We start from the raw sequence: 19,007 nt of genomic DNA, 5'->3' as shown, positions 1-19,007 counted from the left end.
GTATGCTGCAAACTGCATTTTAGTCATGTATTTATTATGAGGGGAAATCCATTAAAACTGTTGGTACGTAAACAACAGTTTACTTTTGCGCTTCTATAGAGCAGCATAACACTCTAAAAGTCCCAGAGGTTGTGATGAGGGAGAATCTGAAATACAGGAAGACAAACTGTGATTTTGACACAAAGTATTCAGAGTTTCATCTGCCAGATTTGCACATTCACGCAGCAGATGGAAGTGGGAACAATTTTTTGTTACTATAGCTTGCTCAAAAATGACAAGCATTAAATTGCGGTTTATGAAACAGGAAACAGATGTACTCTGTGTAGCAAGTCTTATGAAAGTAAGGTGGGGCCCTCCCATATATACATCTTCATAAAGAAGGACTCATAGTCAATGTCCCAAAAGTTCAGGCAGCCATGGCGATTCATTGGGTGGGGGTGGGGCAGAATCCAAGCTGTATCATCATTAATTTCAGCTTTCACTTGGTCCTTGTGAATGTATTGTGCTGCTGCAGCTGTTTGGATGAACAGAAGTAAATATCCCTTAGCACCCTTTAACCATCTTTTTAAATTTACAGGGTACTAAAAGAATGGATATTCCACTTCAGTCAATGCGCATAAGTGAACTGGAACATCTAATTCACTTTAGTGACTGTGAATATAGAACCAAGAAATAATTTGTAGTTCTGTGTTAATTAATAAGTGCTAAAGGTATGAGCTTGTATACAGGGCAGCAGTCCTGAACAAACACATTTGAAAGTGAACATGGGGGGGGAGCATTCAGAAGGAAAATATATCTGGACATGAAATGCAGCTAGAGCGTGCCTCAGTGTGCTTGTGTAGTTTCTGCTCATTTAGTCTTAAAAGTGCCATGGGACTCCTCATCGTGTCTTGTAAACAACCTCAATAATTTATTTGTTTCCACAAAAGCTGTACCTTGTTCACAACCCAAGTGTAACCTTGCTCCCATTTGCAAAAACTTGAGCAATGGGTCTAATACTAAGTTGGCAATGTAGTAAGAGTTTATCACAATAATTTAACAATCCTAGAAAGCATTTCAGTACCAGTCCTAAAAGAACTGCATTGGCTCCCAGTACATTTCCAAGCACAATTCAAAGTGTTGCTGCTAACCTTTAAAGCCCTAAATGGCTTTGGCCCTGTATACCTGAAGGAGCATCTCCACCCCCAGCGTCCAGCCCAGACACTGAGATCCAGCTAGTGGTTCCCTCATTGCAAGAGGAGAGGTTACAGGGAACCAGCTAGAGGGCCTTTTCAGTAGTCAGCTCTGTGATTTTTAAGACACCTGAAGACAGCCGTGATGCATTTCAGTCCCCCTGAAATTCCACCAGCGTGCTGGAGCCTGTTGCTGATTGGCTACAAAGTCAGTTAGCCACAGAGGGCAGAGGAGCATAAAAAGGAGAATAAAAGGAGAGAGTTACGGTAGATAGGGCTGGATTTGAGAAGTTGGACAGGGTTTGATTTGAGTTGTGAGATAGGGAGAACTGGTTCAGATTTGAGTTAAACATCCACACTGAGTGAGGAGACTACCTATGGCAAGAGGACAGAGCCTTGCGGCTTAGACAGGGAGACCACGTTGAGGGTCTGGGGAAGGTGCACAGACCTGGAGGGCCGAGTCTGAGCCGGGAGAGACAGAATGCAGACGACACCTGGGTCTCATTCTAGCCAGGAGGTGAGGGTTCTTCTAGGTAGATAAGACTCCCAAACCAGTCGCAAAGGGTGAGGGGATCCCCTACGTCTGTTATACTATTTGCAAACCCTCAGGAGTAGGATTGTGAAGAGTGGGTAACTGAGTGCCCCTTGCTCATGAAGCAGGGAATAATCTGTGAAGGAAGCTGTATGGTGTTAAAAGAATTTAACTGTCATAGCTAAGTAACAGAAACTGAATTTGAGTAAAGAGAGGTTAGGGTTACATAACTAGCTGCAAGAAAATGCATTTACCGTATTTTTCACTCTATAGGACACACTTTTTCTCCTCCAAAAATGAAGGGGAAATGTGTGTGCGTCCTATGGAGCGAATGCAGGCTCCTTGGCTTCAGCAATAGTAACACGAAGCCTACGAAGCGCAGAGGGAGAGCTCCCCCTGCGCTCTGGAGGCTTTGTGTTGCTTTCACTGAAGCCGCCTGAAGCCCCCGGAGTTACCGCTGCGCTACGAAGGCTTGCGGATAGCCTCCTGAAGCCTGGAGAGAGAGAGGGGTCGGTGTACACCGATCCCTCTTGCTCTCCAGGCTTCACTTCGCGAAGGGGCTCCGTCAGTGGAAGGGGCTCCGTTTCTCCTGCCGCTTCGCTGAAGGGGCGCTGAGCAGAGAGGGGGAGAATTATTTTTTTCCTGTTCTCCCCCTCCTATGGTCCGGTGCATCCTATAGAGCGAAAAATATGGTAAGTTTCATTATTAGCATCGTTAGGGACCTGCTCCAAGGAACATACATCCTGGTTGCTCTTGTAAGCTTTCTACTTCAGTTCTTTCATAATCAGGGTTTTAACAAGGTACAGTGGAACCTCAGTTGTCGAACACTTTGGAAGCCAAACAATTCAGAACCTGAACGCTGACAACCCGGAAGTGAATGCTTCCGATTCTGAACATGCCTTAAAAGTCAAATAGCTTCTGAGGTGCGTATCTCCAATTTTTGCAATGGATTTTACAGGCCGGCAGTTGCGCCTTGGTTGCTGAACGTTTCAGAAGTCGAACTCTCTTCCGGAACAGATTACATTCAACAACCAAGGTTTCACTGTACACCAAAATGTGACACACCTTGAAATGAATTGTCCCTATTTCTTTGGAAAATATCAGGAGACACTAGAACACCAAGGCAGAGAGCACAAAAATAGGTTTTAAGCTTTTTGCCTTCAACTAGCCTGCCTTCAACCAAGCAGAGCTGAAATTTTGCAAGTTAAATGTGCATAAGATGTGATCATACTGTACCTTAAATTCTCTTTAAAATGTCTCAGATCTTAAGAATGCTAAACTCACATTTTTCTCTCTAGTTCTTCATTTTCTGGGGAAAAGATTAGCAGGTATACTTGTTTGTCCTACAGCCTCGCCAGGGTACCTTAGATGTCTGGAATCAGTTCCCCTGGCTTTCATATCTACTTGAATATTCATCAGAGTGTATCTAGTATGCCTTAACTATTTGAGCAGGTTTTTATAGAACTGCAATTTCAAGCAAGCAAAAAAACTATCAATGAAACACAGAGTCATACATTAACCAAAACTTCTGTAGTACATTACCCAGCACCCCACAAAGAAAGGTTTCCTGGTCATATTATATTGCACTCTGTAGTACTTACAGAATAAGAAGTGCAGTTGAAATAAGGATGTAGGACACACTTAACTCTGATAAAGAAAAATTAAATAATCAAATAATCAAATCAATGCCAGGTTTCAGAACTAGAAATGTGATATTTTAAGTTTTGCATCTCTGGCTTTAAAGGCGAGGAGAAAGCAAGAGGAATATGATAAATACATAATTCTGACTTCTTACTGGAAACCAACCAGCTTTCAGCCAAGCTTCCTGCAAGCTATCCAAGAACGGATGAGTCTTCCTCGTCCCATCTTCCTCCACCCCTTCCCCTGCACACAGTGGGTAATCCCAAGCCTAGAAACCAATGGAAAACTAATGTGCAGATATTTTTATTTATGTGTTTATCAAAAGCAAATGTTCTGACTCAATGTGAATATTATCCCCTCCCAACTAGTGCACTGAGGCCCCTAGATCTCAAGAGCTTATTTCAACTTGGTTATAAAACTTGATTGCTCCTGAAGGAATCAGTTTGTATGGAAGAAATTTTAAGTCCCAGAATTTATTTTTATTTTTAAAAAGCCATGCCTGTTTTCTGATATGGACTCCCACACATCATAGTCTGCCTGGATCAATTTGAACATGTTTTACCAGAGTGAGCAGTGGGCATGAATACATTCACTTGAGCCTTCAGACTGTGAGCTGTGGAGCCACTTCTGTCTGGAATAATCCAACAAGACATTTACACTTGTATTCAGGCACCAAGTGCTTATGGGATTCAGGCTTCCCTTTTCAGAAACAGCCTCCTGAAGGTATCGCTGTCACACTTGTGAAAAATAAGGTTTCAGTCTACAGATTAACTAATGTTGTGGCTCAGCCTGTCCATATGGCTTTTAGCTTAGTTGGGGGAAATGGATGCTGCTTTTTCATTTTGAACCACATATGATGGAGGATCCAGACTTCAAGCCAGGTTTTCGTTCACCTGGGACATTTTACAGCAGTTTTATTGGGTCACCTTTCAGAACTTCATTTGAACCCATCATCCCCAAGAGCGAGTGGCTGATGACTAACTGGTGAGTAAGCCTTATAACCCTAACCCCACACCCATTCCAGTCTGTGTCATTCACAGACCAGACAGGAGAAAATGCTACTTCAGCAAAATAGTGAGACTAAAATAAATAGGAGGAACTGTGACCCCCTTTGACCGCACACCCCAGTATCTCCTTCCACAGGATTTCTCCTCAGTTGCCTGAGTATCTTCTGCTCCTCTCTGTGGTTCTCTCTTGCCTCCCCAAAGTCCTGGAACTCCCCTTAGAACACCCACCTCTATGACTCATTGCAAATCCCTCCTCAAGGTTCTCAAAGGTGTCTCACTTTTCCTTAGGATGTCCCTATTTTCATCAGAGAAGTGTTAGAGGGTATGCCATATATAATCTGGGACAGGTAGCCATCAAAATCCACCTCCCCCAACTCCTGTATACTACATACTGGGTTCCAGAAAGTCTCTGAAACCCATTAAGGGACAGGGACCTGTAGCAAGTTTTGGTACTCTCGATAAAATGCAGCCAGCAAATTCTGCCAAAAAAAATACGCAAATATAAACAATATATCCAAATGTGAAAACCCAGTATAAAAGACACACATTCCTGGAAAAGCTATGATTAGTCTCAGTCAATTTTATTGCACATAGCCAAAGGCTGCCGCAATGTACACAGAATTATTTGACAATTAAAAAAGCTATGATTAAGAAATCAGAATTCCTTATATGGGGGAGAGAGAGTCTGGGCACAACAGTTTCAGAAGGCTGGGTTTCCCCTGGGGAGAATCTATATAATCAAGCTTCCTTGCTGCTTTTGGTAGAGTTCACATGAACCATTTACAGGAAACCCACTTCATCCCCTGCATGCGGAAATGGAAAAACAAATGGAAAAGTTCTGTCAGGGGCTGGTTTCCAGAAGATGACAATGATGAGATCATAGACTTGCTTGCACAGTTTCTCCTATGGTATTGTTACCCATGGAAAAGTGAAATCTCCCTGGAGTTCAGAACCCATGAGAGGGAGTTGAAAGAGGGGAGAGTTAGACATGCAAAGACTGAAGGAAAATAGGCCTGGTATTCATTATATCCTCAGCAAGAGTGCAGAGCAATATAAGAGCTTCCAGAGTGTGCAGTCCTCTGACATGAGCCTCAGACGCGTTTTCCTTAAAAAGTCAACTCTCCAATAGAGCTGGCTTCCCTTGATTCATGGTTTGCTGTCATTGGGCCAGAATTTGATAAAACAATAACTTTCAGGGCGCTTTAGGTCTCCTGAATCAGAACTCTGAAGTCCAGGCAAGTTCTTTAACTGTTCCCCTGCTGTAGTAGATTCCAGCCAAAAAACATTGCTCAGGCTGGGGCAAATTCTTTCAGGTTTCAGAAACTACATCCGCTCTGACAGTGGCTAATATGAACCAGGAGTGGGCAAAATCATTCAGGCTGTTGTGTCTGGATATTTGAAAGAAGGAATCTGTTGGTCAAGAGCCCAGGCTTGTCATGTATAGACTTTGCCTAAAGTGGACCAGGAAGTATAATGTTAGTAACTATTAAAGAATGCTCAAAAGGCAGCAAAGCAGTGATTTGAGATGAATTAATCTGCAATGCAAAGAGTGTGATATTGTAAAACATTTGAAAAATGCAAGGAACAAAGGGCACAACTGAGGGATTCTTATCATAATAGGGTGGTTGTTTTTAGCGTCCACCAAATTGATATTAGAGAGCTACAAAAGAATAACAACAACAGCAGTCCTTTAAAAAGATGTGCATTTTATGCTTTGAGCACAGAAATATGGATTGGAGTAGACTTGTGGAACATCCACTGATCATAGAAACCAAGGTGCAGGTTTCCGCTGCCATCTAGTGGTTAATGCAGAAGAGGAATTTGTCTCCATCTAGTGTTACACCAGGGGACGCAGGTGGCGCTGTGGGTTAAAGCCTCAGCGCCTAGGACTTGCCGATCGAAAGGTCAGCGGTTCGAATCCCTGCGGCGGGGTGCGCTCCCGCTGCTCGGTCCCAGCGCCTGCCAACCTAGCAGTTCGAAAGCACCTCCGGGTGCAAGTAGATAAATAGGGACCGCTTACCAGCGGGAAGGTAAACGGCGTTTCCGTGTGCGGCTCTGGCTCGCCAGAGCTGCGATGTCACGCTGGCCACGTGACCCAGAAGTGTCTCCGGACAGCGCTGGCCCCTGGCCTCTTGAGTGAGATGGGCACACAACCCCAGAGTCTGTCAAGACTGGCCCGTACGGGCAGGGGTACCTTTACCTTTACCTTTAGTGTTACACCCATCCACTGATTGCAGATGTAGCTAGGCTTCAGCTTAGGCCTCATCAACTTTCTTGCCTGCTGACTGGTGATTTTCAGGGTCATGCCTGGGTTAAGGGCCACGTCAAGTTGCAAGCTGAAATCTCTATGGTAGTTTTTGAATGGTGCCACGGACCCCCTGGGTAGGTTGTACCCAATGTTGATGTACAGGACTCAACTCAATTCCACCCAAATTTGTGAGAACTGCTATGAGGTAGGCAAACCCCGCCCACCGACGGGCCCAATTTGCAGGCAAATTTCTTCCTGGTGGGCCCTGAATATGGCAACCAATTATACCCACATTTTAATAATGCAATATCCACAGCCCATGGTACCTAGTGGGTCGGCAGGTTGATCTGCCACCAACTGTGCCACTTGGTCAGAGTGTAGCCAACCTTTTAAACTGCTACAGCAAACCAGAGTGAAGCCTTGCTCCCTCTGGTCCACTGTCAAAGCTCTGCCCACCTTGAAGACCACGACTGGCCAATTTACGTAACTGTGGTTTTGGTGAGCCATCCCAATGTTACCCACAGCTGGCCAGGGCCAAAGCCAATGGTCAGCTGCAAAGAAGGGAGGCATCGCTCACTCCCCGTCCCCAGAAGCCAGGCTGGGCCGCAACCATCACCCACTCTGAAAGGGTAAGCAACCATTTCCATTTCAGTTACTTGAGCTATCAGTGAGAATTCACATTTCTCCTTAAATGTGGAAATTTTGAAATAAGGTCAGTAGTACTATGCTATATAATTTAAGGAATGAACGCTACTTGAGAGTATACTATTCATAACATTTTACATTTATGTTTTAACTTTTGGAAACATTACAAAATGTAATAAATATAAGCTTTGTGTTGTGCTTACATTTCTGTAACATGTTTATTTTGCAGTTTATAGAAATTAACATCAAAACTATAACATATTTAAATTTTACATTATCCTCTCTCATTTTTATCATCTCAAGAACCTTATGAGGTAGGCTAGGTTGAGAAATAGTGATTGGCCCAAGGTCATCCAGTGACCTCCCTGGCTGGATGGGGATTTCAACTGGGGTCTCCTAGGTCCTTTTCTTGTCTAAATGCAGCTGCTTCCCAGACAGAGAGGCCCATGGACTGCAGTGTTTGGAAATCTAGTTGCACTGAGTCAGCTATATGTATGACGAACATTTGTATCTGGCAGCTCACTTCTATCCATCATGCTTGTAGAAAAGTGGGTTGGAAATAAAACAAATGTATTCAGCTGAGGAGAATCATCTGAGGTCTTATTAATATTGTTACAAAGTCCGGTGCCTGCCCCTCTCTCTGCCGAGTGGTGGCAAGAGCCCATGGGGTCCCAGGCCCCATGGATACAGGATCTGTGCTCCTTTGGAGAACCGAAGACGTGGCGGAGACTGTCGTGGCTTTAAGAAATATAGTTTATTCGGAATTTGATTGTTAAAGAAGGAGGTAAATGGAAAATGAAACCTTATGAGGAGGTTAAAGAATACGTTAATGATTGGTTGCATTATTATCAGGTTAATGAAATGTTTAAAAAAGAGTTAAAAGAGAAAGGTTATGTTGAAAAAGAATCAAAATTTCAAATAGAGATATTGAATAAGGATTTTAAAATTTTATCTAAGATGTATAAATTGCTACTAGAATAGTACACCAAAGATGAAGAAATTAAATTGGTTATGATTGATTGGGCTAGAGATTTTGGATATAATATACAGCTAATGTGAATGGATAAAACTATGGAATGAAAGGTTAAAATTTACGGCCTGTACTGCATTAAAAGAAAATGTTATAAAAATGGTATATAGGTGGTATATTACACCAGTCAAGTTAGCAAGAATGTATAAAATGTGTAATTAATGTTGGAAATGTAAAGAAAAAGAAAGGACTTTTTATCATATGTGGTGGGAATGTAAGAAGGTGAAAGGCTTCTGGAAAATGATATATAATGAATTGAAAAAAATGTTGAAATATACATTCATTAAGAAACCAGAGGCATTTTTGTTAGGAATGGTAGGAAATGAAATAAACAGAAAAGACTATAAGCTTTTTTTATACATAGTAACAGCGGCAAGGATACTTCTAGCCCAAAAATGGAAACAAGAAGAACTACCATCGATGGAAGAATGGAGAATGAAGTTAATGGAATATGCAGAACTCGATAAATTAACAGGAAGGATCCGAAACCTACGAGACCACAGGTTCACTGAAGACTGGAGTAAATTTGTAGACTATTTGAAAAGTATATGCGATGAACAAATAACGTTTGTGGGTTTGCAAGAGGCTCTGTGAAAAAAAAATATTAGAAATACTGTAAAAAAGGGAATAAGAGGGAGGAGGTTTTTAATAAAAGGCAATATTAAATTAAGAAATGTGGAAGAAATATTAAAACGGAGGATTTGCAGAAGAGCTGAGGGAAGTCCAAAAGAATGCATTTGTGAAAATTTTTGTTATGTGTTTTTATGATTTTGTATTGTAAAATGAATAAAAATATTTCTAAAAAAAGAGAAATATAGTTTATTCACTTATTTACACCCTTAGTCTGCATGGAGGGAGTCCAGATGTCACTGCATGGTTATTTCAAGAGGCAACAAAACAAGCTGCTTGCAGCCAGCCTAGCCAAGATGGATCTCAGCTCTTCCTTCTGCTTCTGCTTCCCAGCAATGCTTGCCCCGAAATTCCCCTTTCCTATCCCCCCAAACTCACATCCCATCACCTTAGTAACATCTCACTCCCCAGGCTAAATGATTCCTCTCCCCATGGCCCATCAAGGCCTTTTGTCATGTTAACAGGTTTGCTCTTCACTAAGCCAGCCAGGCTGGTTTGCATAAGTCAGCCCAGGAATTCCCTGTCCGGCACAGCTCTACGGCTTGTACTTTAATCCATTTGTTGTTGTTTAGTCGTGTCCGACTCTTCGTGACCCCCTGGACCAGAGCACGCCAGGCACTCCTTTCTTCCACTGCCTCCTGCAGTTTGGTCAAACTCGTGTTGGTAGCTTCAAGAGCTTTAATCCATACCCCAATCAAAATCTTGGGATTTATTAATTTCTAGGGTTTGGGGCTCCCTCCCCCCCCCGAAAAACCTATATCAATATAGTGTGAAAAGCAGCCCTTACAAGTTTAAAACTCATATTCCTATGGGAGGTGGAGAATTGGCTAAGTAACAGGACCTAAAGAATCGTGAAAGAATGTAGTCTGCATAGATGAGTGCCCTTGTCAGTCTAACCTATAGTATGCAGGTGTTATAAGAAAAAACTGCTCCTTTTCCCTTATGGGTTATCCAAGGGCCCATATAGAGTCCTCTATTGGTAGGAGAAAATAACAGAGGCCAACCAGAGAAAACTGAGAAGCAAAGCAGCTAGTAAGCCTGATCTTTATTAAACTGTTGCAACAGGATCCTCACTCACCACACGCAGGCGGGAAGAGGAACCCAGAACAATGGTGTGCAAGCCCTTATATAGATTTCTGAAATTGCCCACCTTGTAGTCCAAGACCACCACATACATCACAGAAGGAGGCGGTCTACAACAGAAATCCTGTTTTGATTGCTTTACCTGCAATCTGCTTTACCTGCAATTCTTTACCTTTACCTGCAATTCTTATAACAGCAGCTTCACTCAGTAAATGCTACTAAGTTCTGTGAGACTTCCTGGCGTTTACAAAGTGCTCAGCAAGCTGCAGGGCTGAGAGGGGTGGCGTTCTAAACTAGAAGGGATCAGAGCTCAGCTGCTCAACTCTCCAGCCCCCCACAAAAAAACCCAGAATGCTGCCAACAGTTCTCTTGCACTCTGGCTCTCTGCACACTCCAAGCTCAGCACAGTTCAGCTATAATCAGCCACAAGATGGCCCCATAATGAGATTCACTAAATTAACCCATGTGTCTCTTTTCCTTTAAATGCTATGCTGCAAGATGCTTCTGATACTAACATGGCACAGACATAATGTGGCTGTGTAAATATGGCATGGGCAGACAAAACTTTTTGTCACAGCACCACAATTAGCTAAAAGCATAATTCTCTTGTCAGCAAAAAAGAAAAGAAAAGAAAGCAGATCTGGGTCTCTGCTTGGCAGGTTTGGGGTGGGGGGGGGCACCAAACTCTATCAATATATCGCCCAGCTCTATTTTCAGAAGGCAAAGATGAGAAGGAATCGCCAGAGAGAGGTTGCTGCTTTGACAAGTGAAGGCGCTCAGGACCAGCAAAGTGTCAGGGGATAAATCTGAGCCACAAGTGACTTACAACCAAGTAAAAATTGCAATAATAAAACCGTTTGAACCTATTTAAAACAGGCTAAACAATACAATATCATGGGCGCTATCCCCAAATGCTGAGAAAGCAAAAAATGCCTTTGTCTGGCATCAAACAGATGACAAGGTTGGCTCACCACACAACAGTCCTGTTGCCACTCTCAAGGGTGATGATCTTAGGCTCCAGGCAGGTTCATATGGGGGCAAGATATTTCAAAACTAGCAGCAGGGAGGGAGAACACATTTGCAGGGACTATTTATTTGACTGAGTAAAGACCTATTACTTCCCGACCAATCCTCTCCCTAACCTCACATAGAATCATAGAATTGTGGTGTTTGGCTTATAATAATAAAAAAATCCTAGTTGAGAATTAAGGTGGGAATTCAGTTATCAGCACCTTCAAATGTAAAGTGCCTCTTTCTCTCTCTGCTTCCTGAAAACATAGAGGAGGTTTAAAGAATGCACGGCAAAGGCGAGTGAATGGAGGCGAAAGAACTCACAGCTAACAGCAACCTCCACATTCTGACATTCTAAAGTCTATGTTGCCACCCTGTGGAATTCAGAGGGGAAAAGATGCCTAGGAGAACCTTGTGGACAGCGACAGAGAACTACAGCAGGAACAGGACTACCAATCAGTGGCCCTGACTAGGCCCTGCCCTCCTCGACTAGCCATCTCCTCTTGGCAGTGGGGGATAATGGGCATCCAAGAAGCTTACTAGACTACAATATGGTGGCATCATCTTGAACCGTTCCCAATGCAAACGCCCAGCTCCTTCTTGGTGCTACTTGCCTGCTGTTGCTACAACAATAATCTAAGGAAACAGCAAGGTTGAGCCTCAAGACAGGCATATTTTGAATAAATCTGTCCAAAATTTGCTACCCCTAAATTTTGCCCCAATTCTCTGGCTATAGTGGCAAATAACTTTTTTCTGATTTCCTAAGCACTGTTTCCAGTAGTGGAGCCGCGGCAGCCTGTGAGAGTACATTTGAGTGGAGAACACAGGAGGCTGCCTGAGGCTGAGAGATGCCATTGCTCCATCTATCTCAGTATTGTCTACACTGACTGGCAGCAGCTGTGCAGGATTTCAGACCAGGACCCTCCCAGCTCTAACTGGAAATGCCAGGGGTTGAATCTGCAACCATGTCACCAAAGTGATCACACCCCACGTACAGCACAATGCAGTAGTCCAAGCAGGAGATAACCAGAGCATGGACCACTCTGGCGAGACGGCCTGTGGGCAGGGAGGGTCTCAGCCGGCATAACAGGTGGAGCTAGTAGAATTAACCTTCACCTCCATGGACAACTGTGAGTCCAAAAGGACCCCAAGGCTAGGGTTGCCACAAAAGTTGTTGAGTTTTTAGTTTTGCCCAAAGTTGTTGAGCAAAAGAAAATTGCCATTTTTGAGCTTTTTTAAAAGGAAAATCGGCAAAACCAACGCTGCCAAGATGGGTTGTCATACGTCCGGATTTGCTCATTTCTGCCCTGCTTCTGACTGCAGTATTCTGGAAATGTCCAGGAAATTCCTTATGTATGGCAACCCTACCCAAGGCTTCAGGGGCACAGTCACCCCATTCAGGACCAGGGATTCCCCCCCACCTGCCTGCCCCCTGCCCCCCCCCAAAACAGTACTTCTGTCTTGTCAGGATTCAACCTCAATCCGCTAGCTGCCATTATCAGATCCCACAGCCCAGAACCTACCAGCGTTATTGTTAGATATGATTGAGAAAAGAATGAGATGGCAACTGGAGCCTAAATGTTGATATTAGATGCACAACGTTAGGTGCACAACAACAGCTAATCATGGGAAGACTTGCATTCAGATTCAAAAGGCCCCCTTCTGTGGACAGAGTAAGTCTTCCTTTCTTTGGTCAGCAAAGGGAAACCTTTGGTCCAGCCCTAATCACTGCAACCTGGGGATGGGGAATTTGTGCTTCTCCCAGATGCCGTTGTGAGTTGGAGTTCCGCAACCTCAGTCGGCCGGCTGATAGCCAGGGATGATGGGAGCTGGAGTCCAGCGACATTTGGAGAAAAACAAGTTCACCACCTCTGTGGTAACCTGTTGAACACATGTTTGATATTAGAACACTTGCTGTAATAAAAATGTTACTGAGACAGGCCACAAGACTTTTTGTATTAGGTAGAATATGTATATCCTGCTATATAGACCCAAGAGGATCTCAGTGGCTTATAAAATATCCTTAAATATAGCACAGGAACAGAAATTAAATGGCGCTCCACAATGAATCAGGATTATCTGGGCAGCATCCTTGGTATCCTCCTATCAGGTAGCAACTCCCAACAAAATATTTTGAGGCAAGGGAGCCATGAATAGTGTGGGAGGGGAGGGGGAGAGAAAGTGTGTAATTTCTCACCCAAATACTGAAACTGAACAACATGCAGTGCAGCTCTCCTTCTGCATGATGCTTAGGCTGCAATCCTAAACATACTTTCTAGAGAGTAACCAATAAATCACAATGGGACTTTGTTCTCAAGTAAGTATGCATAGAACTACATTGTAAATTTCACAAAGTAATCTGCAAGGACCAGATAGTTTTTTTGTATTCTACAATTTCTAAATTGCCTTAGAAAAATGGTTGGAATTTCAATGTGTCTAGCATTCATTAATCTGCTTTACAAAGACAAAACATACTTCAAAACAGGGAAGAATCACATAAGGACTTTTTATTTATTAAATTAAGGTATGAAAGTATAGAATCAATACAGTTCCCCCCCTCCCCCCCAGGAAGTGACAAAGCACACATTTCATATAACTGTTTTAACATCACTGGTACAAACACTTAAAATACCTCTTGCCATTTTGTTAGGTATGTTGCAACCACAAAAACCAAATACCATCTGGTGAGAGCACCAGCTCTTTGCTTTAAAAAAGTAGTAGTGATAATGAACCATCACCACATCCATAGTTTAAAACCATGGCTCATTACCAGACCAAAACAGCAAGATACTATTTGAGCTATATTAAAACATTTTGTATCATTAGCTTTTGTAACACAATATAGATTTCAATAAACACATTTGTTCCAACAGGTTGGTGAAAAATAGATGCAAGTGCAAAAAAAAGTGCCCCTCAATTACTAAATGTTCCATTTCGAGCCAAACCTCAGGACACCGTAATGTCCAAGTTCAGTATGTGATAAAAATATCAGCTGGAACAAAGGAGGCAACTGGAATCAATAGCTACTGCATACGGATCTAGGACAAAAGGAAGGCTTGCAGATGTTTTCAATACAACATCTTTAAAAAGATGCTTACACAATAATCTTTCACAGTGGAACAATGGATTCGTGCTATGATGAGGAAAGCTCAGTAACAGCCATTGTAGATTTTTGAATCTTGAGGCAAAACCAGCTCAGAATAGCAGGATTTGATTTCTTCACTTCTAAAAATGCTAATTAAGACAGAGTAAGACTCTTTTGCTGCTAGGAAGTAATTTGCAGTATGGTTTCTGATGGTTCTCACAACATTCTGCCATTGTTGATGAATACATCACCCACATTTACCAGACAGAGAATCTCTAATTGCATAGATGGATATGAGGAGTTTTGCTGGCACGATACATGGTGTATTCTCAAGAGAGAAGGAACCTGATGAAATGGCAGTTTTAAAAGGAGTTAACTTTCCACCCTGTTAAAATCCTACTTAAACAGGAACACAGGAAAATGGTCAGTTATGGGAAATAACTGTACCAATTGTACCAAGCTGTCAAAGAGAAAAACATTACATCTGAAGCAGTACAGGAGGTTTCTGTCCCTGCACTTTTTATATTCACTGCAGCTGTAAGACTACTGCCGGTATCTAATCTAGCACCAAAGCTTATAGCAGACTCCAATCACAGACTTCTCCTGAGTCAAGGAGAGTCTCTATTGCATCACGCTATACAACTGGTACAACAGGTACATCATCCTGGATTTATCCTGCACTTCTGAGATATACTAGTTTCCTGAAGGAAGAAGTCACATTACTTCAAAATCAAAAGTTCATCCAAAGGCGATCAGTGTTATGACGGAGAAGAACTGAACTGGACCGCAATCAGATTGACTTCCCCTTTCACTGTGCATCTTTCACTCTTTGGATAGGTTGCACTGGCAATTCGAAAGAATTCATCAGCAGCATCAAGGGCAATGAGACGATCCTGCACAAGAGAAAAAGTGGCTGAACTCCAAGCAAACTCAACCCTTTATCTCCAGGTAGAATTTCTATCATAGTGACGTTTTTGCCCCTGCTGGGCAACTTAAAGACTCTCTTGGGAAGTTTTCCAAACACCACTCAAGGTTGTTTGTAGCTTCTGTATATAATCTTAAACAGACAAAGGGCTTCTTTACAACACTCCCTTAACGGATTGTGCAGAGACTTCCCATATACTAGTTTGAGGAGCACTGAATCAGGATACATGCACATCAAAAACTAAGGTGTTGGTCCCATTCTTTTCCATGAGCTATTTCAGCAACATGTGCCCTATAGATTTATTCAGCCTTTCAACTAAGCCATTGATCCAATGACAATAAGCCAGGCTTGCCCTATGTTCAATTTTAGTAATTTTTAAAATATGCTGCATTAACCAGGAGATGAAAGCTCCACCTAAGTCACTGGCGACAGTTTGTGGTAAGCCCCAGCAACAAAAAACACTTAATAAAGTTCTTGCCACAAAAGGGGCACTAATTTGTGATAATGGAATCATTTCACAAAAACAAGTACAATAATCAATAACAGTTTAGTTATACTTCTTGCCAATTTTGTGTCTTGTGGCATTGGGCCAATAATATCTACTCCAGTTTTAGTGAATAGTTCCCCAATAATCTCACTGGGCTGCAACGGGAAACGCTTATGATCTCCGTCATGTTCCACTCATTGGTATACATCACAAGACCTGATATATAACATCTCAAAACACATCAGGCCAATAAAATTCTCTAGCAACCTTTCCCAGTGTATGCTTAAGCCCCAAGTGCCCTGAAAAGGCAGCTTCGTGAGCCAGATGTAAAACAATCTATCTGTATGTCCGGGGTACTAGCAACTGTCTTCTCGGCTCACACTCTGGGGCAGATTTCTTTGGAAGGAACTGTCTATAAAGCAATCTTGATTCAGTGCCAGAGACAACTGTCAATATGTCATCTGTGGCTCTTGGCACAAAAGTTGCTATATTTCTATATTAATGCAAGCTTGCAGAGATGTAAAATCTTGTGCTGAATAGGTCATTCCTAGACACGGGACCAATCCTGAACAGGACTGTATGCAGCTAGACAGGCACTACTAGGTCATAATCCAATATACTTTCCAAATCACACTGAGCAGTTCCATGAAAGCGTATGAAAAGGTAATCACAGGAGAGAGAGAAGTCAAGACCTACCACCACAAAGAGGTATCTCTCTGAAAGCTCCCAGCTGGTTGGGAATATAGCTGTCTCCTCAGCCAGCTTCAGAAGGATCTCCCGGGCTTTCCTCATGTTCTGAGAGTCACTGACAATGCTTCGTTTGGTCACGGATAACAGGGTATCTGCTTCCTTCAGAAAACCTAGGGCAGGATTTTAAGTCCCATGTTAGCAAATGCAGGTTACTGCAAATATCTTTGCAAAGGAACAAAAGGTAGCCTTCACCTTGCAGACACATGTGAAACCCAGTGGTAAAATGAAACGGGGCACAGTATTAAGTAATGGGGCTTTTGTTTTTTTAAAAAATATCTCACTATCACACAAAATTGAGTGCGTATATCTTTGTTTTTCTTTTTGTGTGTTTATTAGATTTCCCTTCCTCACATATAGTTAACATACAAACATTATGTATAAGAAAATAGCCTGAGCTTCACCGGCTTACCCAAATCTTCCAGAATGCATTTCCACCTGTTTCTCACTTCCCTTCGCATTTGCCGCAGGGTATAGATGTCATAGTTCAGCTTTTGCCATTCCTGCAAAGGAAGAAGATCAGCCACCTTTACTCCTGAATGCCTTAATTCAGCTCTCTCTGATCTCCAGGGGTCTTCACATTCACAGGTACATTTGCCTTTTAAACACAATTTTATTCAGGAGCACTATATGTTCCAAAGCCAGTTTTCCCCCATACTGCACTCTAATTATGCTCACTGGGTGGAGAGGGGTCAGGGAGTTTGAACTCATCAACCAAATATTTTGCTTCAGGACAATTGCTTATAGGTGGATATTTTTGATGGGGAGGATTGCTTCCTTCTCACATAGCTATTCACAAATTTGAACTACTGGCCTGAATGCAGAGGGGACTGGTTTAAATCAAAGCAATTTAAAAAAGAATCACAGAGAGGACCAGCTTAAACAATTACATCAAATTGACAATCTGAAAATCCAACTTTTTCCAACAAACATGTCTACTAACTGGTTGCTATAACTTTTGAAATTAGTGATGTTGTAGTTACCTGGTTCAGAGTATGAATAACAAACTTAGTTGGTCTCTAAGGCGCTAATGGGAAGATTTTTTTATTTTGCAGTGTGTGTGTGTGTGTGTGTGTGTGTATTGGGGGGGGGGGGGAGAGAAGTGCTCTCCCAGCAGTGGCAGTGCTGCTGCTCAGCGGAATGGAGATGGAACAGAGAGTGGCAGCAGCAAAGTGACAGAGCTCTTGATTTGTGGTGGCTGCAAAAGGGGGTGGGGGTGGAGTTGCTGTTGAATATTGTTGCAGTAGTTATAGCCTTCAGATGTGTTTTTGTTGTGCCTTCAGTGTGCAGCAGCATTTTGGTCACTGGAAACGAAATGGCTAGTTTGTATTCAGCTGAGCAGCATATACAGGTAAGGGGTATGTAAATAAAAGCCCCTCCTACCCAGAGGGGTACATGACAAACTACCTTCCCCCAAAAATAAAGTGCACCAAAGACTCAGCTATACAGCTGCAAATAAAATGACTGTGTTTTAAGTGTAGTATACAATGTGACACTAGATGGCAATAGTGAGCCTTATGGAAAAATTCAACGTATTTTTAAAAACACTTTTCAAAAAGCATTTTCAGAACGGTTTTTATATGTGTGCAGATTCCACCAAAGAAGCTTCCCTGTCAGCAGTGACTACATTTTTGTACTGGGCCATTTATCCTTGGTGGATTATCCATGGATTGGGAAAATCTGGATTAAATGTGTAGGAATTTGGGACTGCCATTTTGTTAAGGATGATGTGTACACATTGAAAAACCTTGCTCACATAACTAAGAGCAAATGCACATTAAACGAACATGTGGAGAAGCCCTTTATTTGTCTGGACATGTTCCAACTATTGATTTGCGGAATAATGGTTACCGGGAAATTGGGCATTTTTCTCTGCTTGCGACAATGTGTTTGACATATGTATGAAAGGAGCCTGAATGTTTTATGAGTGTCCTGTATCAGTTTATGAATGACCTATTCATTCAAAGCAGTAAACTTGTGAATTGGAGTGTTGTCTTTGTAAACCCTGTAGGTGGTGCTGTGGTGCTGTTTAGGAGCCTGTACTGTCACCGTGTAAAAAGGTAAAGGACCACGGATGGTTAAGTCCAGTCAAAGGCAACTATGGGGTTGCGGCGCTCATCTTGCTTTCAGGCCAAGGGAACCAGTGTTTGTCCACAGAAAGCTTTTCCGGATCATGTGGCCAGCAGGACAAAACCGCCTCTGGTGCAATGGAACACCGTGACGGAAACCAGAGCACATGGAAACACCATTTACCTTCTCACCACAGTGGTACCTATTTATCTACTTGCACTGGTGTGCTTCCGACCTGTTATGTTGGCAGAAGCTGGGACAGAGCAACGGGAGCTCACCCCATCACAAGGATTCAAACCACCAACTTTCTGATCGGCAAGCCCAAGAGACTCAGTGGTTTAGACCACAGCGCCACCTGCATCCCTTGTCACTGTGTAAGATCAGGAAGATACATACAGTATATCATATTGATACAGAAACAAAGCTTCACATTACAGTCTCAAGTAGAGACACACTTTGGAAATAACTAACATAGAAACTACTATAAGACAGATAGAACGTAAACAACGAAATGATATATTTGGATATAGGCATTTTCTTATAACAGATGTCAAATGCAAAAAAACTCTACTAACACATATGACTAACAGCAAATTGACAGTGAACTCCTGTGTGGAGCAGTCCTTTGTTTGAGTATTTCCCAAGTGATCCCTGCATTGTGCTGCTTATTCTTAGTATTTTTTTAGTTTGAGTA

The 19,007-nt window shown here is 42.5% G+C and overlaps 1 protein-coding gene across 1 annotated transcript in view; it reads right to left on the bottom strand.

Moving 5' to 3' along the window:
• Positions 1–13,482: 13,482 nt before the first annotated feature.
• MREG (melanoregulin) overlaps positions 13,483–19,007 on the bottom strand; it is a 33,907-nt gene continuing 28,382 nt past the window's right edge. Inside the window, exons 3-5 of the mRNA XM_083714930.1 lie at positions 16,656–16,746; positions 16,193–16,356; positions 13,483–14,977 (exon numbers count right to left, since the gene is read on the bottom strand). Of these exons, the coding sequence (XP_083571056.1) occupies positions 14,843–14,977; positions 16,193–16,356; positions 16,656–16,746 (390 nt within the window). The 3' untranslated portion in view covers positions 13,483–14,842. The remainder of the gene's footprint in view (positions 14,978–16,192; positions 16,357–16,655; positions 16,747–19,007) is intronic.

This window comes from Podarcis gaigeae (genome assembly GCF_964106915.1).
Source record: "Podarcis gaigeae genome assembly, chromosome: 1".
Taxonomy (NCBI): domain Eukaryota; kingdom Metazoa; phylum Chordata; class Lepidosauria; order Squamata; family Lacertidae; genus Podarcis; species Podarcis gaigeae.
The sequence above is the reverse complement of the archived record's forward strand: the minus strand, read 5'-3'. Positions and strand labels throughout refer to the sequence as shown.